We start from the raw sequence: 27614 nt of genomic DNA on the forward strand, positions 1-27614 counted from the left end.
TCACAAAAAGCTATTAAAAATGTCATCAGTACAATAATAGTGTTTTTAGGATTTATTTGTATTTCTGAACTATGAGATGAAAATCCAATTACTTGCTTCCTCTTGAAAAAAGAGGAACTCGAATTCCATTTTCAAAACAAAAGCTGTTTAACAATCTCTTTATTCTCATCAGTAGTCAGAAGTTAAAGAACAATTATTGATTTTTACAAATATACTCATGGATTATCTTTTCTAAAAAAGAACAAACTAAATGGAGCAGGACTATCTCCTCAGCCTCATCTCTTCCCAACTCTTCTGTCTTTTGCTGTTGTGGTTGGTTACCTGAGAGTTTCTTTTCTAGTAGCAGAACTTCCAAAGAGATGAGTTACCTTAGGTGTACTTCAAACATGTAAGGGTGGATATTTCTTTTCTTAATACAAAGGAATGGGAATGTTAATAACCAGTTTGGGAAGATTAGCACTTAAGCACATTATGAGTAGGACACAAACACTTCATCTGCAACTTCTGAACCCATTATGGTGCCTAGGGACATGGTTTAGTGGGTGACATTGGTAGTAGGGGGACGGTTGGACCAGATGATCTTGGAGGTCTTTTCCAACCTCTGTGATTCTAAGATAACATTTTAACAAATGTTTATCAAGGTTTACCCTGAGAATTCAATTATGCCTAACTGCAGAGTTAAATGGACTTACTTCATGATGAATGTGATTTGTCATGAATTCATCACAAACGTGGTGACTTCTAGCCACTAAGGTGACATACTAAAGCCAACTGTTTTGTTTCACAAATCCAGTATTTCCAAACTTTTGGGTTATGCAGAGTGAACACATACCCAGGTATGTAGGATGCAAGGTCCTCTTTAACCAGCTGGCAGTTAATACTGGAGTCTCTTCCATGAGGATCGTGGGAGTAAAAGAGTTTAACAGATAAAATGTTGTTCTTCAAAACCTCTGTGAATTAATAACAAACATAGTTAGTACTAATCAATTACAGTAAACACCACTTATTCTTCTGGAGACACACCAAATGGTATGAAGCAACAAAATTTTGTGAAATTACATGTGATGTATAGAATAATTGAGCCATCAACAAGATAGAGAGGTTTAGCTTTGCACACATCCGTAAAATCAAGAGACAAAAAATTACAAGAAACCAACTGCTGCATGTGATTTCAAGTATTAGATAGGCTCCAAACCACTGTTCTATGGGTATTGAAAAATAGCTGCCTGCATATGAACGATAAATGGTATTGAGAGAAGTTCTACTAAGGCATACATATGTTAATCAAAATTTGTTTTGCGGGGTGGGGATGTTTTAGAGCAGCAGCGATCACATTCACAGCTACCAGTAAAGTCAGGAATTGTCGAGGGTTACTAGCATTTTGGAAACAAGCTCATCTTATAAACCAGGATATTTAAATCCTGTTACACCAGTGTGGCCCACAAGAAGAGAAGTAAGAGAACTTTCATCTGAGGTTGTGTCTTTTACACCTCCTTCAGTTAGTTCGTGTCTGGATGTGCTCACTCCAGGCTACCTGTCACAAGTATGGATATAAACATTTCAAAGATATAAAAGTACATGTTTCTATATATGAGTTCATTTAATAATACTTAAACAGAAACACACTCGTGATAACTTACCAACAATTGAACACACCATAAATTTATCTTCAGTCATTTCTTTAAATCTTCTTGTGGCTTCTCTGTTCCACTCGTCTGCTGCTTTGTAAGGCTCAATGTAAGCCAGCCTACACTTGATTGCCTGAAGAACAACTCAAATTACCCATTTGCCATCACATTTCAATACCATCCCATTAGAGTAAAATCAAACAACGCCTTGATTTTGGACCCATGCAGGACAGCATGACCTTGGATTCTGGTTCCACTTTGCTAACGTTTGATCAGACTTAAGACCCATGTGGTCCCCCAACCCTGTAGCCTGCAGACGGACGTAAAGCTCAAACTCAGAAACAGTCTTGCTGAAATAGAGCTTACTTCTCCTTGCCTCCCTTTATGGTTAGGCATAGAATTGGCTGCCGAGAACAACAAAGGTTATTATAGAGAGGTGAAAAGGAAAACTTTAATCCTGTTTTGCTTAACTTAATGTAGTGACACATACTTAAAACATTTAAGCTCAATGTGACTACACCATTGTAGAAATCTGAAGGATTTTACAGAGACACAAGAATACCACAGAACCTATGTCAGAAAACTTCCAGATTTTGAAAAGGTATTATATGATGACAGAAAAAAACACAGGAAATCTGACTAAGTCATTTTGTTTAAAAGAATTCTTCTTTAGCATCTTTACTTCAAAAGCTGGTGGCTATACTATAGCTCAATTTTAAGTTAATTAACTGTGACTATTACAATTTCTTCCTTCTTGTTTATTGCACCAAAAGAGTAGTAACACAGGCAGGGAAAAAAAAAGCTAAAGGAAATAAAGATAATGGAAATAAGCACGTTTGGGAGATATTCTTAGGATACAGGCAGTCAGGAATAAGAAAATAAGACTGACTGACAGGTTAAATAACTATTAGATGAGAAGGGCTGTGGATGCCAAAACCAACGCTACTTTAACACTGCTCATTCCAGTTTTGGCACTATTTCTGCAGCACCGAAGTCCATTAAACTGTGTGTGCAAACTGCATTAACGGGCTTCTCCTGTAACAGCCTAATTCAAATCTCTCGTAACAACCAATTCACACTTTTAGGTCAATACAATATGCGATCAGGTATTAAGAGTTAACAGTGCTTACGTGCAACAGGACAGACCTGCACAAGCAGCCTCACTTCTGATACTCCTACCCTCTGAATCCTTCATTTTGCAGTGTTGCTTTCATTCATGTTTCAAAGAATTTTAAATCCTTATTTTTTTTTAATTGAAGAGATATGAAACCAAAACAACACCTAAGCAAATGCAGGCCTGTGCATCCTTCTACTACTTGTCTTAAACCTAACAGTGATAGGAAGTATTTCTTAAAGTTCCTGCAACTGCAAAAGCATTTTGCCATTTTCACAGTGTTTCCTCTCCTTTGCTGTCATTATAGAACAGCTGAATTATTTCTGCTGAAACTCTTCCCAGAAACATCTGTTCAAAATACAAACAGCTAAATCCTGTTTTTTGTAAAAGATGCTGGCCAATGTTAGTTCCAAAAGTCACCACTTCCGTTGCCTAGAACAGGCTATAAAAGCCTATCAACTCATCAAGTTTTAAAGCTTAGTTCTGGCTGTCAATCCTAATTTTTCTATCTGATGAACAGTAGAAGTTTTTTTTTTTTTTTTGAACTTATGTGCATTTTTCATTTGACAGAAATATTCTCCCACCCATTTTTTTCCTTGCCAAAAAGGGGAACTCCTACAAGATGAAAAGTTTAGAAAATACCAAACTTCAAGTGCCTTAAAACAAAGATACAGTTCTATTAGATTACTGTTTGAAAATGTTACAATGTGAAAATTAATTATGCTTTCTATGATGGAGTAGAAGAAAGTACTTGATAAACATACACACTTACATACACACCCTGACCCAAGGTAATACTGGATTTCAACTGAAACTGAAATAACTTAAAAAGACACACCAAAATAAGTTTATAATCTATGTGCAAAAACCATTTAACATGTCACATCATAAACCCATCTGCAAAAGAACTTAATTGACATTTCATTTACTTGATAATGTTAACAATTCTGTATTTCCCCTTCCATCCATCTGCATTCTATGTATTTTCAGCAGTTAGTTTGAGCAGTAACTAACTTACCTTTTCTGGAAAGCTGAGAATCTCATCTTCTGCTTTGCATATGTCTTTAAGAGTTACATTAGCAACGCTGCCAAAGTCAACATATTTGACCACAACTTCTTGTGAATGTGGCAGCCCTTCAAGAAAAACAACCCAGGGATAAAATCTGCAAGTTACTACAAACAAAAAGGAGTATCAAATCCAAGCTAAAGCATCAGAACTTCAAAGCAAAGTCCACATTTACACTCTATTAAAAATACCACATTTTCACATAATCTACAAGCTAAGGAAATTTATTTATTTTTTAATGTAAGAGTCAGCTCTTTTCAATTCCTGAATTAAGTTTAACATTCTGAACCTGACACATCTCATCATTTTAAGAGATGCTGGCATATTAACGACATGCCAAGTAGACATGTAAGCAAGTACACATCCAGGCACATTAAATACACTCCACTGCCCATACAGGCATCTTAAGAGTCTCCCTCTGCCTCCAATACCTTGGCGATTACTACAGGAATTATTATCCCACACTAATTACAATCAGAGGTTGGATATAATAGACTAATCTGTAGGTCAAACTGTAATGTGAAATATTAAAATATGTAATAGAATTTCAATACCAAAAATTACTGGTACCATTTCTTTTCTGACAACTGACATGAAGCACAGAGTAAGAAAAAATACAGCAAGCATTAGCAGTATTGAATTTATGAACCTAGCTGTTAGGATGACTGCCTAGTAGATATAACGGTTGTTTTTTTATTCATTATTCACATCCAATGGGTGACTGATCAAGCGGCACATCTGATTTTGCTACTTAGCATTACAGCAAAAGAACCAGTATTTCACCTGTAATTTGTGCTCTGTACCAATTCCCATCTTTGTGTTTTGCAATACAGGGTTGGCCTTCAACCGGGCAGACAATTTGCAAGTCTTTGCTATCCTGATGTTTGTCTCTCTCTTTATTTTTCTTTGGAAAAGCTAAAGTATCCAGGCTATCTACCTAAATTAAGAACAACAAAACATTCTGTAATACGTACAGATCAGAATTCTTAATTTTTTTGCAGTATTTTTGTTCTTTTAAAGGACGCTTTTTCTGGCAGTGTCTTTTCTACTCCTTCCCCCCATACTGAACAGTAGTTATGAACACACCAAATGAATTAAAGACCCTAATGATTATTGACTACTGCCCTGCTCAGTCACTATTCTTAACACCAAACCACCACACACCCACATGGAAATTAACCATGTAAGTAAACAGTCAAAAAATTTGATGGCATTCCAGAAATTCCTGCATTTAATTAGGATTAATCTATAATTCTAACAGCTAATCTAGTATGTTAATTCCAGGAATCCTGTAATTACTGTATTTATTATTATTATAATCCTAAAATTACTATGAAACATCAGAAAATAATGGAAATTGTAACTTATTTGATGTGTACTCCAAGTAGCTCAACGTAAAAATATCTGTAGAGTTTTATTTAAACAGACCTCATTTCTAAACTTACCAATTGCAGATAGAAATCACTCGGACTATTTATGTGACAAACTACAACAAAGACTTCTTTTTCTTCTGGTATCTTAGAAGGTTTATACTGCAAGACCGTATTATTTTCTAAGTGATTAGGAAGACGTGACTTAAACCTAAGGCACAAAAAGAGTTTGAATAACTTTTGTCAAAGTTAACTGAGAAGGAAGACTTAGATTCTATGTCAATTTTACTATGAAAAATGCAGAAAAACTTCTCGAAAGTAACTTGTTCCACATCCATCTGAATAGCTTGAACTTTCCTTCTCACAGTTTACACAGCCAATTCTAATTCCTCCTCCAACAAATGTAACACAGTAATAAGATATATGCCAGCTGTATAATAATAATATAATAAGATATATGCCAGCCTAAAAGTATTTTGTTATTTGGGAAACAGAAACGTACTTTTAAATTGTCCTCTCTCTACCCCCCAAAAAGGTAAGTCCACTACACTGACAAAACATTTTTAGATCTCCTTTCCATCGCTTATGAGAGGAAAACAATTACCAGAGGAATGCAGATGCAGCAGAAGTCATCTCCCACTGATCACCACAACTAGTTATGCTCATATATAAACAAACACCTTTCTGCATGCAGCAGTACGAACTCTCATTTCCTAAACACCACATTTACTAAACACCAAAGCACTCACTGTTCTTCTCTATCTCCTGCCTCTTTTGCTGGTCCCTCCAAAGCACCCCCTTCTGTCCCAATGCCAACATCAAGCTCCCCCTTATACCCACCCTACTGTGACCAGCCTGGCTGTCACTGCCTCCCAGGCAAATCAAAGATACAAGGCTGATGTTAGCATGCTTTTCTCTCGGTGGGGGACGCCCAATGACACGGGGGTAAAAGGAGAAACCATTATCCTCGAACTTCTACAGAAATTTAGATTTGATCATTTTCTAAAATAAAGTTCATTGTCCAATTAAAGTTCTGATTGGAGAAAATGAACGTGCCATGGTGTTTAGTAGTGAAGACAGAAAAAGGGCATCAACAGATATTGCTGAACATCACACATTAACACATTCAACACCGCAAAAACAACTTGCTCAATAAGCTTCACTTTGTAAGTATTATTCCATTATCATTTATGTCCTAAGAGCATAGACCAGATGACACTTACCTTGCCAAGTCTAAAAAAACTAACGCATCCTTGAGAGATGCAGGCATGTCATTGCTTATGTTATTATATGGAGGTTTTTTCAAATCCACGATGAGAACACCATCTTCTTCTCTAAATGTGGTCATTAAAACAACTTTATTATTTACCATTCCTAAAAATTTTGTCTTTGCTTCCTCTCCCCAACCTTCACTCTGTTAGAAAGAAAAAAAAAGTGCTGAAGATGTCTGAGAGTCAAAGAAGACAGAAGCAAGGAAGTGAGCACGGATGCACCTGAACAGAAGTGCATTCAGTATTTCCTAAGAGTACAGATTGTTTAGTTCATATCCTGGACAGCACAAGATAATATTCTTTTATGATAGGCTGATAAATCTTTTAACTGTGTAAAACTGAGTCAAAATGAGATTTAAACTTGAAATATATGAGCGTAAACCCAGAGACTTTTTAGAGGCAGGCTGCTGTAAGTTTGTTTCCAACTAAAGCAACGCAAACCATCTTTTAATAGATATACATATTTTAAAATATACTCTGCAGCAGTAAGTTTTATTCTGTTTATACTGGATTAAGATCATTGTACATTATGCACTGAAATTCTTTAATATACATCTTAAAATGAATAAAATTCTCCTGAAGTAGCAGAAACAGCTTCTACTTACTGCATTTTTGGGAACAATATCTTTCAGTGAACACTGGACTGCTAAAGGAGGAACAGCTGCAAGTTCTGCCTCAATATTCTCATCTGGCTTCCTTACAAACAAGCAAATGTCATCAGGTTCAATAGTTTGCAAAGGAGCAGGTTCAGGTCGTTCAGCAGCATCATACCTATTGCCAGTGAGGAAAAAAAAAAGTAGCACTAGCTTAAAAGCAATGCAAAAAAAAAGTGAATAAAAAGGAAAAACAAAAAACAAACACACAAAACAATCAAAAATCAAACTTAAAGAGGCCATTACTGCAGTGATTGGCATTAATGGCTGAGGTTTTTTTTTTAAATAAATGCTTTTTTTTTTTTTTTTAATTTTTAAGCATTCAGGACTCGCATTACCTTTCTGCAGTGGAAGTCTAAATCAAACATACTACCACATGAGGGTTTGTACATTTGTGTACCTGCATGCCCTCCCACTTTCCCTACAGATACTAGTGTCACTTGCATATCTGGTTATCAGCCTGTATGAAGCGTGTTTGCTGACGGAGGATTTGTTTCTTAACAGAGAACCTCGTAAGTCCCAACACTCAAAGGGTTACTGCAGGGGAACAACTCTTTGTGAACATACCTTGAGAAAACTAAAGCTTCCGAACTCCCCAAATCAATCAGGAATACTTCCATCACTGCCACATCACAAACTGTGTATCTTATTGGATCAGAAGGTTTCTCTTCTTTTTTACTTTTTACAGGGATTAGTTTAGTGATAGTTCCACGGCACCACATTCTAGTTTCCTTACTCTTAATAAAAATTTGAACACCTACATGGGAGCAAATAAAAAGCCTAAATTAAGAATTAAGAGGTATTTTGCACTGTATTATTATAGTTCTGCCTAACGTTCTATTCTCGTCCATCTTCCACACAGGTAGTAAGATCAGTGCAGCTAAAACGAATACACAAAAACATTAATAATCTTGTCTTGATACCTGCCAGAAGTTCTCTCCTCATTCATTTACACAAGTTCTGTGCATCTAGGAGACAGTTGGCTTGTATTGAGGAATCATTTCTGGTAAGCCTTCTATACCTTTTACTAAAATGCCATTAAAGTCTAGTTGAGTTACAAATAGTTCTATCGAAGTCACATAAAAAACCTGCATGAAGAAAGCCTACCCCCGAACACCAAAACATTCAAAAACATACCTATTTCACAAGTTCCCTACTTCTGCATAATATCCCCAAGCTCAATTTCATCTCCAAAATTTGAAAAAAACACTATAATAAAACCACTAATACATCCCAAGGTAATTTTTGATTCTGCTCTCTCTTCAGGATTGTAACATACTTTTTATCACTTTTCTGAACACCTTCTAGAAATCAGTAACATTATCAACATGTAAAGCAGAACATTTTTAAGTTACTTAGCCATGTATTCTTGTTTTGTCTTTCATTTTATTTGCAAAATGGTTTCTATCCAGTCAGTGAACTGTAAACAAAACCATCTATCTACCAGAAGTGGCATGCTGCTTGCATAAGAGACAGCAAGTTTACTGAAGTAATGAAAGAACAAGTCTGTTCGTTACAATCAGTATTCTAAAAAAGACCTTAACAGTTAAACATCACCTAACACTGGAAGACATCAACATTTACAGCCAGGTATTCCTGCTGTTAGTTTATACACTGAATTTGCTAAGGTCAAGAAGTGAAGAAACTTTTTTTCTGTGTTTCCATAATTTTCATTTGTAAGATTTAATACAAGTCTACTTTACAAAACAGTTTTAACTGTAGATTCCAGAATACACGGAAATATTTCCCTTGGTAAAGGAATGGTAAAGGAAAAAAAGAAATAGAGAAAGACGACCTTACTAAAGAAGGCATACTACAGGACGGTGTTTTAAACTACCTCACACATTTAGAAATAACTGATTTACCTAGTTCCAAAACATCTGAAGGCAAGAGATAGGAACTTTTACTACAACAGAAGTTACTCAATTTCTCCTCCAAAAAAATACGTTCTTTCCTCTGCGAGTATCGATGAATATAGAAGCAGCATGGATTTACAACATGGCTTACAAACACTAGTTCTGTTGAACCTGAAGAAGACAAAAGAAAAGATCATTTATTGTCCAAGTGACTCCAACAGACACTATTAGACATGTGATTACAGTTATGTTGCACTCATGGTAACACATTTCATTATATCAGACAGCTTTCAATATTAGTCTGCTCGCACTTGTTTCGAATGAGTTACAGATTTGCCTCCTGATTAAGTCTGCTCTTTTTAATGAGTAAGAACTACCTCCCTTGAGCCACCCTGCAAAACTGAAGGCTGTCTCACTACTTACAAAGCAGTCTCCTGAATTTATGGAGGTAATTCAGAGTATTTATTCCCTCTATTTAACAGAGAAGTACAACACTTGTAGAAAGTAAGCTGGAAAGCCTAATATACCTACTTCTGAGAACAGAAATCCTAAGTGCTTTTGTACAGCAATTCAGTGTTACTGCATGAGTCTCTAGCTTGTCCCAAGTAGACCAGGAAAAGCATGTATTACGCTACTTCACTAGATCACTGATAAAGCTTTGAATTGTGCTTTCCATAATCCATAAAGCTCTAGAACACTTATTTTAGCATATTACTAATAAAACTGATCATGGCAAACAGTTCTGTGATAATTTCAACTCTGGGATCTGATTCTCATAGTGTATTCATGACAGAGGCCCTAACTCAAGAGCCTGGAAAGGCTCAGATATAACTGATGTTTACTTGATGTTTCTCCACAAAAATTCTTTGCAGTGGAATGAAGTGGCAGCGAACTCTACAGTTCAACTTCATGAAGGGCGTTAGAATTGCTCTATGATGTACTTCCACAGAAATTGTTATGAACTCAAACTACTTGTATCTATTACTACTTTGTCAAGTCTCTTACAAAGTAGCCCGTGAATGTACCAGTTACTTGAGAGGTAAGTTACTTGATGGGGCAGGAGTGTATTTTATGATTCTGAGATATAAAGAAACACAAAAATATGCATTCTTCTCCTGCTTTTTCCTCTATCAACAAGCTTCTTGTTTTTCTTCCCCAATACTGTCATCTCTACTTACTTTTTCCCCACTCAATTAACAGTTCAAAGCACTACACAAACCGTGCCTACAAAATTTGTGAATGAAGTAACTTACTTCCTCAAAGTACTGTTTTGTACATTTCTGTTCACTCAATTTCAAATACTGAAGGTACACTGGGAGAGAACAAGACAACAGTCCAAAATTCAGTATATAAATTGGTCCCATTGTTCACACGATGCACTGATGCCACCACATCAAGGATCTCAAGGATCTACCATGTGCTGAGACACTGCCAATATTGAGTTTCTGAAAGTTGCTTGGGACTTTGTGTATTGTATCTTCCAATTAAGTCATTCTAGAAGAAACGTCAAAAGTTGGTATAGTCTTCAGCTTGGCAAGGAGAGCTGATCAGGGAGCATTTCTGCCAAGTGAAGCTGCTAGCACTGTTAACATCATCTGTATAAGCACCTCCCAAACTACTCCGAACTGGAAGGAATTCACGAGCCTCATTACCGCTCCTACACATGAACAAGTATGTGTTAACTAGACTAGATGAGAATCTGTTTCTGCACACTCCTTATCTCAGTTAGAACACTAACAGATGTGTCCAACTCTGCAGGTGATTCCAGTGCTTTGTGCCACTGCTTAGAGAATGGGTTCCTTCTAAGTTAAACCATTTACCAGACAGGAAAAGTCACTAACCAGCTTTGTGTTCAGAACGTGTTTTCTTCTTGGAAAGTTTCTTCCTCTGTTCATTGTGGTGTTCTGGGGGAAGCTCTGTTTATTGTTTTAGAAGAAAAGTTTAATCAATTAGATTAGGTGATTTGTACATATGCAGTAAAGCAGCAAGCACAGCACAGAGGTTATACATATTGTAGTAAGGCACTGCAGAGTGATAAAAACTTCCTAACGCTTGTACCCATCATGCTACTACACAGTACTGGTTTGCATCACATGCTGATCATTCAAGTTCTGCTGAGAACTTTGGGGTTATACATGCCTGGGAATACAAGCTGAAGGACACCAGCTCATTGCAACGACAGCCCAGCCCTGCACATAAGGGCTTTACCAATGGAATAGCCAAAAAGTAGACATGAGGGGAGAACAAGGGTAATGCTGGCATCCCTGCCCCTCCAACTTACACTTGAAATCCTTCCCAACACCTGTTATCAGAGTTAACTATTACTTAACTGACTCCAGGGATGCCTGGATTAGCAGGTAAAGAGTTCCTTTACCAAATATTGTGAATAACAGTAGTATGGCTTAATTTATGATTGGTCACTTCACTGCACCCACACATCTGAAAAGGCTCAGGCATTTAATGGATATGAATAAATATTTAACCTTGTAATTCCATACTTTGTGTCCTAGCTCTTCTGGGGTTGGCACAGACCAGCTGTGAATTTGTGACCATTTTGTGTGTAACCATTTCCATACGTGATGTCCACACCTGATGCGACTGAAACCGATGTAGATGTAGGGGCTATGTATAAATGGGCAGTCCACACACTTAGAGCCAATGTTACAAAACTATCATTAAGACAACTGAAGACACATTACTTGGATTACATTGCTCCTTGAAAGAATTTTGACAGTTTTGTGAAGTCCACTAGCATTCTGGAATATGCTATTTTAGACAGCTGTGCCAAGGCCTGAAGTTTACCCCACCCTGAACCCACCATAGGCTACCACAAGTACTCCTACGTATCATCCCCACCTTCTCCAAGGATCCACCACAGATCATTAAACCCAGGGATTTTCTCAACATGTTTGTGGAGTAACAAGAAAAAGAACATGCTGAAGTCAACCATGTTAATTACAGATGAATCTGTTCACAAGAACACAGGAAACAAGAACTCATGATTGACTGGCCATCTGCACACTCCACTGTGAGAGCACATCTGTCTTTTACATCAGGTTAGAGGCTTTCTGCCTTTGCAGCATTAACAATATTCTATTTACTCTACAAAAATGGAGATGAATGTGCAGACGTCCTCCTGGAAGACTCCAACAGCATCCATTTACACCAAAGCAGGCATCCCCTCAGCCATTTAAATTATCTGGCAGTTCTCATATTTGAGAATCAGCAATGGTATATGGTGCTCCTACAGATGTGCACAGAGCTCCAGGAATGATATTTTACCCAGTTACAAGCAGCTGGGAAGACCACTGATGTCACTTAACTTGTCTCCTCCCAGTAGCCTCATGTCACTGCTGGTGGCTGTTTCTCCCAATTGTTTAATGTTACAGCCTTTCAATGTTTACATGACCTTTAAATGAACTTACCATGTACCTTAGCCTTTTGAATATGTGCATAAGTAGGTGAAGATTTCCTTGCAAGCTGAAGGAATTTACCGTTGCATCTCAACCGCTTAGAGAAGAAACCTTAAAACTGAGCTCAGGGAGAAGCCTGTCACTCCTAAATGCAGTGTGACAGAAGTGCCTGAGGAATGAGTACTTTCATAAGAAACCCTCTGGGCATACTCTGAAGCATGAAAAGCTGCATTCATCTACAGCCCCATATTTGGTACCTGATCTAAAAGTTTTCATCTACCACCTCATCTGCCCTTGCAATGACATCACTTGAGCAACAACGTGGCACATACTAAAATCCTTAGTGCTGAGTGACAGGAGCACCTGTGATTCCTGACAGCCTGAATTTATCCTGAATTCAAGGCAGTGTGAATACAGAAGAGCAAGCTTCATGATTTCTGTTGTTTCAGAGAGTACTGAACCTGCTAACACAGGCAGCAACTCCTTTATTCTTAGGAAATAGATACTAGGATCTGAAGACTAATATTCCTTTACAAACATGGGAGGAATTAATAACACTGAACAAGAACATAAAGGAGATCTCCATTATCCCAACTCCCAACTTCTGTCACGTTCTTTCAGCTTTGCTAGCATTATTCCTATGGACAGAGAAGTTGCCATCAGCTCAGACTGGGTGACTATTTAAGTCCAGGTCCTGTAGAGAGGCCAGATCTTTCACTCACACAGCACACAGAGAAGACTCCTGAAAAAACTACCAACACCTGTTACACAAAGGCTCAAGTTTACAATTAAGTGCTATAGTGCACCAAAGAAACCAGTATTATTCAGTACTAAACAGTTCAGAAGAGCTTTAGGAGGTTAACATCCAGCCCCAAATACTAAATGTAGCTGGCTTAGCTAGAGTAGCCTCTAGGAACAAACCCTTCCCTGTCCTTAGACGAAGAACAAGGTTGTTTTGTCAGTGAGAATAACAAAACATCCTTATCACGAGATGGAAAGCAGTCACATCTTTGTTCTTTTCAGTCCATGAAAAAGCATCCAGCAATCAGACTGATCCACTACAAACACTATCAATTTTCCTGAAGATCAGCCATCAGAATAACTGTTTTCCACTTGTGATGTTTTCTGCTCAACTGAATTATGAGCTCAACTGAAATATGACTCAATACTATTGAACTACAGTCCGTTTTCCCATAAGCACTCTGAGATCATTCAGAACCCCAATCCTCACTCAACAGCCTACAGACTCTCAGTCCCTAAATTAGTACAAACGTAATTACTACTAAATGTGATACAAATCTATACCATCAAGTTTTTTTTCCCCAACAAAACTTCAGGCCCCTCCCACTTCAACTGGGAACCATTTGAAAATGCTCTCTGGGTACCCAACCAGCTCTGAACCCACTTAAGTTTCAGTTAGTACCACAACAGCAGGTGCACTAAAGGAGCGAGATCCACCACCAGGTAGGAATGAAGCCTTTCCATCTTGTTCCAGGCAGAAATCTGTCTGATGGGACTTTTTCCTCACAAAAACACGTGAGGACTGCTGTTCACCCAAGATCTTGGAGAAGTTGGTTATTTCTTCAGACTTCTGTGAGTAAGAAGAGTAAGTTACCAGTTCCCTGGGTTACTCCTTTATTTCAAAACAGGTATGGCAGCTGCCTAGTACTCTGGTACCTCAGCCCTCCTCAAAGCCAGCCACTGTTGGTTCTGAAGTTGCTTTATCCACTTTAATAAACTGAAGACTTAGTGGGAAGCTTTGATTTTCACTACAACTCTTGAACTTATTTTTGTACCCACTCTAATGAGAGGAGTAACATATCTTACAGCTGCACTAGTCACTGTCCACCCCCCATAGTCATTTTTTTCCTATGACCTAGGTGTTATTTCCATGTTCCAAGTTATTCCTAATACCTTCTGCCCTGCCACTAAGCACCTCCTGGACTTTAGCTTGGAGCACTTTGAAGGACTCATTCCAGTGTATCACTCTCAGTACTGCAGGGTCCAAAACTCGGCACAGCACTCCAGATTCAGCCTTGTTGAGCACCTACCAGAGGGGCAGTATCCCTGGCTGGACCTGTTAGCTGTACTCTTACTAACACAGTCCAGACAAAACCTTGTAAGTTGAAGAGCTTAACTCTTGTTGTCAGTTAAGGTATGACAATGCCTTCAAAAGATTCAAAAGCCCAGGGAACTGCCAGAACAGCACCTTCCAGGAGCTAATGACCAACACTGAAGGGGACTAATGATTAAGAGAGTCAAAGAAACTTTCTACCTGCCTGGATGGTATGATTTGTGTCTGAAAAAGCTTGAGGAATTTTTCCCTAAGGCAAGCTGAACAGACAAACGTACTACAGTAGTTCAAAGGAAGATAAAGTAAAACACAGTCACTAAAAGTGAAGTAAAATAACTACACTAAAAGTAAAATCAGTCACTAAACAGCTTGCACTGAGCTAACTACAAGCACAATTGATGAATAACATCATGCTTGACGTCTGAACATTGTAAGCAGCAGGTATTCAAAAAACTTACTTTCCAGGTCATCTTCAACTATTTCTTCTATGATGACATCCGGGCTGGACAGACAGTTGGGTAGAGCAGGAATGTTCTGATGAGGTACCACAGCAAGTGATTCTTGTACTTGCACATTTTTCACTGCTTTGTGAACACCAGGTTTATTTGCCCGAGCCTTTATTTTACTTTCTCTGCAAGGTGGTGGAATCATATTGTCTACAGAGAGCTGAGTATCACAACTTGATATTTCTTTTTTGTCACCAGGGCTAAAAGCATGCTGTCCATTATCATCACTGTATTTGAGAAAAGGTTTATTTTGAGACACATTAATCCAGTCTGTTTTCAGAGAAGCACACAAGTCAAACGAGAGGTTTTATTAAGAAAATATCACTATGTTCTGAAAACATCTCAAAGGCTGGTTGAAATAAATCTGTATTATGTAGTTTTTCAATACCAAGACAGCAGAACAGTAACAGGATTTCTGAAACCTAGAAAGAATTGGCAAAAGAACTGGTACACATTCTTGGGCACAGCTGAGTACACAGAAGAGTTGTCCCTGCTTAAAGTGATCAGACAGCACAGGTATAGACAAAGTATTTGAAAAACATCAGTAGTGTGATATACACTCATGTTAAGAAACAAGACATGCTAGATGTCTTACTACTGATAGTTACAGTCAGTGAATCTTTTTAAGATAGCAGTGCTGACCAGAAGAGCCTTCACAACAACTCCATTCCATTTCTCAAGTTTTTGTCTAAGACAACAGGAAAAAAAATAAAGGAAAAGGACAAATAAGAAAGCAATTATAACTTTAGAAGTTAGTTTTTTCTTGTTCATCTGATGTCACTTGTTTTGGCGTACATGCTCAATATTTAGATTATGAAGCTGAAATATGATGAAAAATACTGAAGTTTATTGATTTGAGATTTACACTTTCATGAACCAGTTTTCATATGCTGAAGTGATAAACATTTCTATTACCTATCAATGCCAAAGCTGAAAAAACACAGCATAAAAACTAGGGAATATAGTTGAGTGAAAAACAAAACTGAAATGCTGACACAAGCATTTAACAAAACTGTTTTGGTTCTTTACACAAAAACTAATAAGCATGAACTTTTTAAAAATTTAGTCTCCAGTATTTAACTGTTAAGAAAAGCTGAATTACTGTACCTATCCCTCTGAAGAAAATACTTACTATCCTGATGCTCCCCATTCAATCTTCCCCAGATTCTTTAAAAAAGATGTGATCTCTTCAGTGTTCAGGAGAAATCTCGAGAGAAGAAACATTACAAATACCTGTATCACTGATGGTTTGATATACATGGTGATTTTCAGCACAAAAATCACGTATGACGTAGAGGAGTAAAAGAAGAGATTGATTAGCTACTGTAATTTCACTCTTCCACTTCTATGAATGGATTATTTGGTTGCTTGTTTATTTTCAGATTCACACTTGGAGAAACTCTCCTGCCTCTTGCTCTACTTCTCATGCAGAGAGTGGTCCTACATTACTTACCAAGTTTCCACATCTATATAACCTACCATGAGTTTCTTTTTAGATACTGGTGTCCCAAGAAGATACTTAGATACTTGTGTCCTTGTTGAATGGAAGAAATTGTTTCATTTAAAAAAATTAAACCAACATTTTCCCCACTTCCTAGTTGGGAGCGTGTTTAGAAGTTGCACAAGTCTATCAGAAATGTATTTAATGCATGTGGTTGTTTACATAGCAAATTTTATGTGCTTTCTCCTGATGGCTCAGATGAAGGCAATCACGCCCTTTCAGCAGTATGTTTGTACACACCTGAACTAGCAGTTTCAGAACTATGTAAGCCAAGGAGCTTGATTAATACCACTTAACTGTTAACCAGACAGCTTTTATAATTAAAATAACCAGTGCACCCATTCATCTGCCAATATACCTCCCACTCCAGTCATTTACCTTGGAGATGTTTTTTCCTTCAAACTACTCACTCTTGAGAGCTCAGCATCAACTGGCAACTTCAAATCATGAATAACCTGAAATTAAGGAGTGAAGTCTTAGCCTGCAATATACAGAGAATTATGCAGGTGCCTATTAACTATAATATGACAGTCTGAATGTGACATTTTTAGTTCTACCAAAGAGTTTACTCATTAACAGCCAAGAGCCTAACCAACTGTTAGTCTTATATAGTCGGTTATGTCTCCCTGCACTGCTAAGGCTTTAACAGTTTGGGATTTTGGAGCCATAGCATGTGACTAGAAGCAGGAGTTGGAATTTCCTTTTACATGAACAGCCACTGGGAAGGTAAATTCTAAACAAAAAAGTGGGCCTATGGAAGGGCAGTGGTGGGTGCCAGCCTCTAGAGTTCACACTGAGCAAACAATACATGAAGAAAGGAGTGATTAGAATCCCTTCCTGGGTCCGATGGGAGAGACCAAGTTTCTTCACATGGAAAGCAAGAAGTGACTGCAGCAAACTTGAATTTAAAAATCAAACTGCTTGCAAAAATGGCTGGTGACCAATTATTTTTCTTAACACAAGGACTACAAAGATTCCAAATCAAACAGCCAGGTGACAAAGTGACAGAGGGAACAATTCTATATACACCTCATTTCAAGTACTAGAGCACGGAACAAGCTGCCACTCCATATGCAAACACATTAAGTACAAATGTATACACATACACAATAAAAACCCTTAACCTTTAAATGCCCAGGTTCTTAGACTTCAAGTACCTTCTCCTCTGCTGAAATAAAGGAAACCTCACTGGCTGGAGCTTTGGTCTGATACAGTACAGCAGGTATCGTGTTCCTACAAGCAGAGGCTACAACGGGGAAGAAGCATAGAAGTAGAGGCCTGTACCAGGAGAGCAGACTGAACTCTGGTGTAGTTAATTCAGTGTGAAGGCTGGAGAACTTTACAATGGGAAGATTTGTGTCTGAAATTTTGATAACACTATCCCTTCACTGAACAGTACTGGCTTCGTTTCCTGTCATCCCCCTCCATTTGCCATTGCCAACATCAAGCTCTTTGAGACCAGGCCCACCTTTTTCATTTCAAGTGAGTCACAAGCCTGATTTGTGACCAAGGCCAAATTTAGACTGGCAGTGCATGTGCAGAGGTGGGTTGGTAGAGTACACCACTGTAAGAACTTCAATATTCAAGTCAAACTAAAAACAGATCATGAAAGCTTTCAATACAAATACGAATTTGTTCTTCACAAAAATTTCACAGTAACTACCTGATCCAGATCGCAGTAGGTTCTTACGGAAGGTGTAATTTTTAATTCCCTTGCTATCCTAATGGCACCAATCAAGCCTTTTTTCTTCTCTTCAATTAACTGCTTAGCTTTTGCAACATCAGCACTGTAGTTGTTGATGCTCTTCACTAATTCTGCATGCAGTTTCCTTTTCCTGTATTAAAAACATTATTTTTCAGAATTTAGTAAGCACTCAGCAGTGCTGTTTCCAACGTTGACTGTGAAGTACAATTGCCACTTATACAACAATACAAACTGGATGCATCTCACAGAAATACCATTATCCTCACAGCAAGGAGCAGACAGCACAGAAACGTAATATAAAAATCAGGGGAAGCAAAACACTGAGTTCACAGCCACAAGCCCTCTTCTTTGAAGGAACTTTGTTTAAAAACACGTGTCCAATGAAGCCTACAGATACCTCCATACACATCCAGCTGATAATCACAGAATCTCCTGAGTTGGAGGGGACGAGGATCATCAAGTCCAACTCCTAAAAAACCTGATGAACTGAACAGTTGGATTAGAAGATCAGATGCCCCTTGCAGAGGCTGTTCTGTACTACTAAGCTTTGCAACAGACATGCACTGCTCTAAGTACATATGATGTATAAAAACCTGAAGACAAATATTCTTTAAAAGAATCGTTGGGTTTTTATCAACTTGAACATTTGCAGAAAGCCTTTTTTCTTTAAGTTTTTCTCATTAAACTGATCATTCCCCTAATGGCATTATCACCCCCACCCCTCAAGCTATTTCAGGAAAAAAGTCGTTAATGCTATTCTGAAATTTTCTTTTAAAGCAGAAGCTGAACATACTACTGTTTTCCAACCACACAAACTGGCTTCAAGAACTAGATACCACTGTGAAACAGCAGAAATACCGCATAAAAATTAAATACAGGTATTATCAAGTACTGTAATGAGAAAATTCTGAAATATTTTATCTGAAGAACTTGCCCATTGCTCCTATAGCACAGGTGAGAATATTACCTTGACAGGAGAGAAGTTACAAGCTCATCAAATTTTCTATCTGCAGTTTCTGCAACTTTGTCTCCTTCCTGCTTCACTTGCAATTCAAAGCATTTCAGCATCTATTCCATTCAGTATAGAGTAAACATGTTTATTCACGATTCTCACTTTTTAGAACTCAGAACAAAACAGAACAGAACCAGCGAACAGTCAGACAGTGATGAACACTCCCAACACAAGGAATTAACACTGCAGTGTGCTGTGATTGGTACAAAGGAAAACAGGCCAATTAGAGGATCATTATATAAGTACAGTGGAAGAATAGTTATAAATCATTAATCATTTCGTTTTAACTTCTAGTCAGCTTGCACTGTCTGGATCTTCATGGCCACTGAAGTCTTCAGATGCAACAGGCAAGAAACAGAAACCAGAACACAAGTTCTGCCTGACCACCAAGCAGCACTCCCGTGCTGGGCAGGTGACGGAGCCCTGGCACAGGCTGCCCAGAGAGGCTGTGGGGTCTCCTCCTTGGGGATCTCCAAAAGCCGCCTGGACGTGGTCCTGGGCAGCCTGCTCTGGGTGTCCCTGCTTGGGCAGGGGTGGCACCAGGTGACCTCCAGAGATCCCTGCCAACCCCAGCCATCCTGTGATCTTGGACCCACTGCCTCACTTGCTTTCTGACATTCTAATGCAGCACCACACACAGGTAGTTAACAAGCTAAGACTCCTACTGTTTGAACTCACTGAGCACCTAGACAATAAAGTAAGATTCTTACTCCAGCTAAGCATCAGTTTTCTGTTGCTATAGCTACATCTAATGAGACTGTAGGGAAAAAAATCTCAGTAATACAACTGCTTTGGCAATACTCAGCCTTTGCTGAAAAGCTGTTGGAAGCTGCAAATGCAGGAGTTGTTAGAGCTGCTGAAATTCAACGCTTTTACAAGATGCAGTTAGTATCTGAAGCAGGTACTTAACATAACTTTGCTTAACTGGCAGATCAGCCACTGCAACAAGTTAGAAAGGGAATGGGAAACAGGTTTTAGTGACTCTCCATGCCACACAGAATGATTTTAAGTTTTTGGATCACTGAACACCTCTATGCCCGTTTATCTCAGAATACATACAAAATGTAAGGAAGTGGTAGACAGAAATGCAAGCTCTTCCACAACACCTTTTCTACCTTTAAATCCAAAACTAAGCAAAGGAAAAAAAAACTTAGCTGCCAAAGCAAAAGCAAGTGTCAATTTCACCCTGCTCTGAGGGAACACAAGCTCAGTACTCAAAGTTCTGCTTAGATGTAGTTATGCCTAATGTACAGGTGGACAGAGTAACTTCAAGTTATGAACAGACTCAAGTAATCCACACAGTCCAGAGTTTAGTGCTGCATATTCACAGAAATAGTTCAAACAACTGAAATACACAAGACATGTTTAAACATGCTCTTAGTGCCTTTAACAGTACATTTGTTTGAGTACTCAAGACAAAAAGCTTTAATCAAGGCTAGCATGTAACATTTCAGGATTTCAATATATTTTCACCCACCTCATCTGCATCTTGTAGGTGGCTGAGATTACAAATACCTATCCACAAAGCTTCATCAATGCCTTCCAGAGCTTTGTTTTCCTAGGGAAAAGAAAAGTAAGTTGATTGAATGACTAGAACATAGGCTATACTCAGTTGCAATTTTAATAGATTTGAGGTAGGTGACCCTGGTGACCTTTGTATGGCTCTGACTAGCTCTACAGCTGCAAATGGGCATGAAGTAGCTTGTAAGCCTAATTCAGGTAAGCCTACAACATTTCACAGTATTTGACTGATTCTGCATTGTATTTTGCTAAATACATGCAAGATATTTTGTGTATGCATGCAAATAAGAGAATCAAAGAAAGCATTAAGATGGAAAACCAAGACAAAGTTCCAAATAAAAAGCAAAGAAAGCATGCAGGACAGAAGAAAGGAAATATTGCAGCTTAGAGAGAAGTCCTACATCTAGGAATTTTACTTCAGAAAAAAATAAGAACAGCAGGGAACTCTAATAAGCTCACAGCGTAATGCTGATGCAAGAGACAGTGAAATACTCTGGTATGAACTGAGATAGAAGCAAATGTAAGTATGTTCTTCCACCACTGGTATTACTGAAGCTGGTGTTAAGAGTACCGGTAAGAGTGCTGTTAAAAGTATCGGTAGGAGTGCTGGCATTTCGCTAACTGATCATCGTCAGTTGAGGACACCTCAAAGAGTCAGGGCTGGTGCTGGTGAAGTCTGTGACTACTGGGAAACCCATTCCCATTGGACATCTGTTAAGTTGCCTTTTGGCAAACACCTTCCATTTCTAAAGGGTTCCTCATCAGTTAAGGAGAACAAATACAAGCTAGAGAAGAGTTAGAGCTCAAGTTTGAAAACCTGGAACAGTTCTGTCTCTGATCAAACAATCATAGGTGGATAAAAGTGCTGCCTCAGCATGATCTGGAGTTTATTGAAGATGCTTGTTGCTACCTTCATCTCTGGAAGAGATGCACAACTAATGGAGCTGGTCACCTCAGATCAATGTCTCCTCTTCAAGAGGAGATAAAGAACAGAAAACCCTCTAAGAGTTATTCCTAGCACAGTTAACCTCCAAGTCACAAGTTCCTACGCCACCCAATCTCACTCCATTTTGGTAAGATACAAGGAGATCTAGGTTAAAACACATGGAGTAACATGTAACCCTATCTACTTCATGGTTATTATGGTCAATAACAATAAATATCCTTTTAAAACACAGGTATTCTCATTCAGTGATCTAAGAAGTGATCCTGCCAGACTTTGAAATCACCAGCCACAAATAAAGTACTCCAGAGAAAAAAAATGGAAAAAGAAAAGGAAGCAGCAGCTCATCAAGGTTAGACTGATCTCAGTGGAAGTTATTTTTCCATCCTTTGAATTCATGATATGGACACCATTCATCCTCAACTTTTTCAAACATAGACAGCTTCTGTTCACGGAAGTTCAACTACCATCAAAAGACTGCTTATGACCTCAAACTTGATATACTCTGAAGATGACTTCAGATGATTTGCTTTAGTATTTTGTTAACATAACATATTGAAGTTTAAGATAACATGATTCAGGTTTATTTCTGATCCTTTTCCCAAAAATGTTCAGAAAAGAACCATTTTCAAACTTTAACAGGCACTGTAACAAAAACTGTATTAGGAAACAAGACAAGCATATGCATTTAAGATACTTTCAAGATAACCATACAAGAAAGTCTACATGCAAGAACATGGGACCGGCAGAGGATGTACCATTAATTTCCATTTTTTGTCACTCTAAAATATGCAACAAGTTAGCTTATTTTTTGCCTGGAACTTCACAAACCTTTTTCAGGAAGATCATGTTAGAAAACCTAACAGAATGTTTTCAGAGATCCATTTGTCCCATCACATTGCCTTGATAAACCACTAGACTGCTTTAAGGATGCCCTGCAGTTGTCTTCTATTTGAAAAGAAAGCCCCGAAGTCAAATACTGTGAAGCCTTTTTTTAAATTAAGTTCAAAAAACCTAATAGCACAGCCAGCTGAACACGGTCTTCCTCAGCTACAACCTAGTTTGGTGTGAACAGCATTTTAACTAAAATAAATGAACTTCAGTCAAATTACTTTGTTAACACCATAGTTGTACATCAAACCCATGACAGGATGGAACAATAGCACTTAACAGTTAAGGTTGCGGGTTTGTTTTAGTAAGTGCAGTATTAACTATGCTTACAAAAGAGTGGCAATATAAAGAAATTCAACATTAACACACCATGTCTGCTGATGGAGCTCCACCTGGTTTACAGTCTAGCCCACTATTTGAGGAAATCAGGCACTGAACATTTTTGTCTTCGGTGTTGGAACTGGAGGGCCTGCAAAACAGAACTTTAAGGAAAAACCTACTCACATTAAATAAAAACAAACTTCACTTGAAGATTTTAATACACAATTTGAATGTTTCAAGATTTGTCATTAAACACACACACAACTATTCTTAGAACAGTTTAATTTACATGGTCATGTTCTAGACATACCTCGTTTTTTGGTTAAGGTCCCTTCCTAGCAGCATCACCTTAAAATTCAACTGTAGCATCTATTTTATCTTAGAATTTATCTCACAAAAAAGGCATGAACAAAAGCTTACAAGTCAGTAGTGATTTTCACCCTTGATGAAACTAAAATGCATGCCTATTAATATTCCAAGATACGCTTTTGTTGCCCGTATTTTTTTTTTTAAGCTATCCCATCAGGTATTAGGCTGCTGAAGTTCTACTAATACAAGGCAGATTATACCTAAACAATAGAAGAAGGCTCTTAAATTCTGTTGTCTGGTCACACAACCCAGCTCTCCTGTCAAGTATACGTAGTGGTAAACAGCTGTCAAGACCCTCACAAGAACAGCCTCCAAAAAAGCCAACCTAACTGCAGTGAGGAAGCAGTGCTGTTTCTTCTACACTCCATTTCCTGTTTGATGGGCTGTGAGAGGACTTGGCAAACCCTGCTGCACAGGCTGCACCCGTACACAAAATCTCAGGTTTTATCTTATTTTGGCCAAGTTTTGACAGATCTTACCTGCGCCTATCTCAAAAGGCTAATTCCCATACATCCCTAACACTCATCTAACTAAACCCTAAAAATTACCTGGGCCTATTCTTATTTAGATGAAGATGACTCTCCATAGCAACAGCAGTTAGGGAAACACACCCTCTTTAAGACTTCCTTCCAAGTTCACATAGCCTGGATAGCTAAGTAAATGTAATTTAAGTATGACAATACCAAGGAACTTTGCCAGCATCTAATCTTCTAGTTCTAGTAATTGGATACCTAAGCAGAAGGTGCAATAGTGCCAGCAGGGGCTGAAGATGCACTTTAGTGAGGCAGCCCTTCCTGCAACAGGGTGATTCTCTGACCCCTTATCAGAGTTACCATGAACAGCATTTAAAACCTTCAGTTCCAAGTATTTCAAGTCAAACCAAATCTCCTTCTCCCTTTTAAATGAAATATTACTTGTATTTAGATGTTAGAAACACAGGAGGCCCTCAGTGCTTGTCTGATGCCCTCAATTAAGTTGGGTTTCAGCTGCACCAGGCAGCCATCCTGAGAACACATTAGGAAAGCTTAAGTCACATTAAAAAAAAATCAGCTGGAGAAATATTTTCAGAATTTCTTACTCAGTCAATTCCCACCCCAGTGTGGCATCTAACCACATTAAGAAATTGGGTTTTGAAGGTTTACCTTGCTAGATCTTCTGAGCTGCTACCACTCAATCCAAGTTTAACATCCATTTTGGTCTGAACTCAGAGGGAAAAGTAGAACAAGTTCAAATACAGGGTGAAATTGAACTCCCACTGTAAACAGCCTACAAGCCTCTTCTCACCTTCAGCAAACCACCTCCCACCCCACATATTCCAATGAAGCCAAGCTTCAAAGTAAGCGCTGTTGATTGAGCAACCAGTTGTGCAAGAAAACAGATTCCAAGCTGAAGTTCGTGGTCAATATATCCTTGCAGTAGTGTTTCTAGTAAATGGAATGGCAATTTCCTGTTTGCTTAGTACTCTTCCCCACTCTTACGCAAAACTAGTACGTGCTTCCAGTATACTGCAACAGTGAACTTCATTTATTTTTCACTAATTTTACTGAAATAAATCCTCACAATAATTAAGCCAAGTCACTAAACTCTACTGAAGTTGTGTTTCGCAGTAACAGCTAAATTTGAGTTTCACAATGGAAGTACCAGAACGGCCACACCCTACCTTTCAGATTACATTAAAAATACCTAAAAAATACAGTTAGTTTGTCCAAAATATGTGTTTCTTCCAAAATGGCATTAGGATGTTTTAACACAAAGGATTCACAAGCAGAGCATTTGTTTTTTTTTAAGTGTTAAAACTGAGAAACATTTGTAAGGTGCATGGTACTGTTCAGAGGGAAGTTTTTTTTTTTTTTTTAAAAATCTTCTCTTTATTCAGGAACTGATGGGGAGACTTATAACATTTGCACCAGTTCTTTTTTGCACATTTACGTGCAGATGAGAAACTAGAATGGAGCTGGCAGCATGGGACAATAATTGTAAAACAACTTTTCTAAAACCAAACTTTAGACAACAGGGGAGCACTTCATAGCAACACTGCACTGCTGGAAGTGCTAGTAAAGACTTGCTGGCAGGACAAAAGTCTACAAAGGGCACACATTTCTCTGACTGGAGCGAGGCTTACTTCAGCCACTTCTCATGAAAGTGTGTAAGATCCTGTAATACCACTATTTCAGAGCATTGCAGTGATTTCAGAACAGAAAGCTTTGCATCAACCTACTTCTGTAGAAGAGGAACCAGAAAAATCAGTCTCTTCATTCTTCACCCCATCACTGATCTCTACAAAAGAACAGGTATAATACTTGACTATGAGTGTTTGAACTGGAATATATCTTATAACCAGTGACACAAACAGGAATACATGATCACTACAATAGTTTTCTACAAAGACATTACATTAACAGTAATTTGAACACTGACCTTTACAATGACATACTTCAAAAGCTCTAAGTCCAGATACATAGATATGAAAGTTTATGAAGAATTACAAAAAAAACCTTACCTTTAATGATTTAGGGCATTATCTGCATGATATGTATGTTATACTGCTACTACATGAGGGACAAGAAAACCACGTGAAAGGGAAGGCAAAAAGACAAAGAAAACACATTCAAAGTCTGTAGCTGTATTACAGGAAAAAACACTTTTCATGAAGCCTCCATACATCCTAGATACTCAAAATTTTACAGATCTTACAGACAACCAAGCAAAAAGAGATTAATCAAATTTGGCAGCCTGTTTGTTGTCTTTGGGAAACCACCTGAAACAGTGAATATTGCACAACACGGAATTGCTAGCAATAGAAGTCAAGAATCAAAAATCTTACCTTTCACACCCGTATCATTTAATGTATGACACAAATCACTTCTTCTGTGACTTTGTTCTGTTAAGTCCTCTTCTAGTGTCTTAAGACACTGCCTTCAGAAATAAAAGCAGAGGTTTAAAATTTTTAGGGACATCAACCAAACATGAATTCTGACTCCTAGCTCTTAAAATTTAGCTCACCTGCTTTTTACCAAATGACATCATGCAGAAAAAAGGTTCAGTTAATGAGACACAGAACACATGCACAGAATAATTATTTTCTTCTAACTGAAGGCAATTCATTAGCTCCATGATACTGAACTTACTGCCTATAAAGGCGATACTGAAGTTTTTAAGCAACCACCAGTGACTGACTATATAAAGATTTAAATCACAGTTGTTTTATACAGTTATTTAACTAGAAATATGTTGAATGTATCAATGTTATCTTATTTACTTGTAAAATATCCAGATCAATTCAAGATATTGGTAGCCTAATAACGCAGTATTTGGAAACATCCCAAGAAGCTTTTGAAATGTCTTTCCTTGAAACCTTTACCAAATTCTAAAACTAATTCTAAAATTCTAAGAATTCTGAAATTCTGAATTCGACCTTTCATTTAAATTATAAAACTTTATGCACGCCGTTACTGCACATCTTCATATGTGGTCTATAAAAATACTTACTTGCAACACTGCACGATACGAACATTAGTTCTATCCTTCTTCAATACTACTTCCTAATAATTACAGAGGCAAAACTTAAAAAAACATGTAAGTCACTGTACTAAGCTTAGTATTTACATGCCTTATAGCTTTCAGTTTTCTTCTCGTAAGCTCTTCACTACTGCCATCCACCGACTCCTTCTTTCTACTCATCGTGTCCCTGATGCTGGAAGGAAAAAAAGAAATAACAACCTTACTTCAACATGTACATTTCTTCACTTAAGCGAATATGGTACATTATATCCCTTTGTAAGGATTGAAAGGAAAATATAGAGATGCGGAATTCTTTTAACATATATTTTCCTTTAGAAATCTTGAATTTAAGAGAAAGCTGGTCTGCCTGCCTTGTGCTGCCCAGATACCCCACTCGATACACCCCAACCCTTACCAGTACCGGTTTCACGACCCCTTCTTGCTGACACAGCCCCGACACGACTGCCTGCCCTGCTGACCGTAGGGCCCCACCCGCTTTATAACGGGGACGCACCGAGGCCGCCCGACACCGACCACCAACCCTTCGCAGCGCCGAGGCAACACTGCCGCGCGCTCCCCTTCGCGCGCCAAGATAGCTCCCCTCCCCGCCAATCAGCGAGCGCCCCGTCTGCCCTCCTGCCCCTTGCAGCCAATCACAGCGAGGCGGGAGGGGGAGGGCGGTGCTTGCTGCGGCCCGGGCGGGCGGGCTCCGCCGCCATGTTCTTGTGCTGAGAGGCGGCGGGGTTGTGGCGAAATGGCGTCCCAAAGGCGCTGCGGGACCGGAGACCGATTTTGAAAATGGCGTCTCCTTGGCTAGAAGCTGTTAGCTCATGCTTTGGGGTTACTTTATTCCATCTCTCCGTTTAATTCACGTATAGTAAAATACAGTTTAACACAGT

The 27614-nt window shown here is 38.4% G+C and overlaps 1 protein-coding gene across 7 annotated transcripts; it reads right to left on the reverse strand.

Annotated features, from left to right (window-relative positions):
- Positions 1-262: 262 nt before the first annotated feature.
- LOC308199689 (RING finger protein 17-like) lies at positions 263-27290 on the reverse strand. 7 transcript variants are annotated; one of them, XM_080604200.1, is made up of 23 exons: positions 27131-27290; positions 26821-26908; positions 26039-26126; positions 25433-25491; positions 24357-24412; positions 22894-22993; positions 20647-20727; positions 19125-19225; positions 18116-18287; positions 16831-16907; positions 16084-16158; positions 14904-15178; positions 10800-10874; positions 8968-9129; positions 7670-7859; positions 7055-7220; positions 6402-6592; positions 5254-5389; positions 4592-4745; positions 3761-3915; positions 1641-1761; positions 833-950; positions 263-409 (listed from the first exon to the last, which is right to left on the reverse strand). In XM_080604200.1, the coding sequence occupies exons 2-23, from the start codon at positions 26893-26895 to the stop codon at positions 370-372; spliced, it is 2667 nt and encodes an 888-aa protein (XP_080460326.1). In that variant the 5' UTR covers positions 26896-26908; positions 27131-27290; the 3' UTR covers positions 263-369. The 7 variants fall into 7 exon arrangements, with proteins under 7 accessions (XP_080460326.1, XP_080460329.1, XP_080460327.1 ...); XM_080604197.1 differs by lacking the exon at positions 263-409 and having other exon boundaries at positions 647-950; XM_080604198.1 differs by lacking the exon at positions 263-409 and having other exon boundaries at positions 647-950; positions 27137-27287.
- Between the last annotated feature and the right edge of the window lie 324 nt (positions 27291-27614).

Source organism: Anser brachyrhynchus (assembly GCF_964034855.1).
Source record: "Anser brachyrhynchus genome assembly, chromosome: 1".
Taxonomy (NCBI): Eukaryota; Metazoa; Chordata; class Aves; order Anseriformes; family Anatidae; genus Anser; species Anser brachyrhynchus.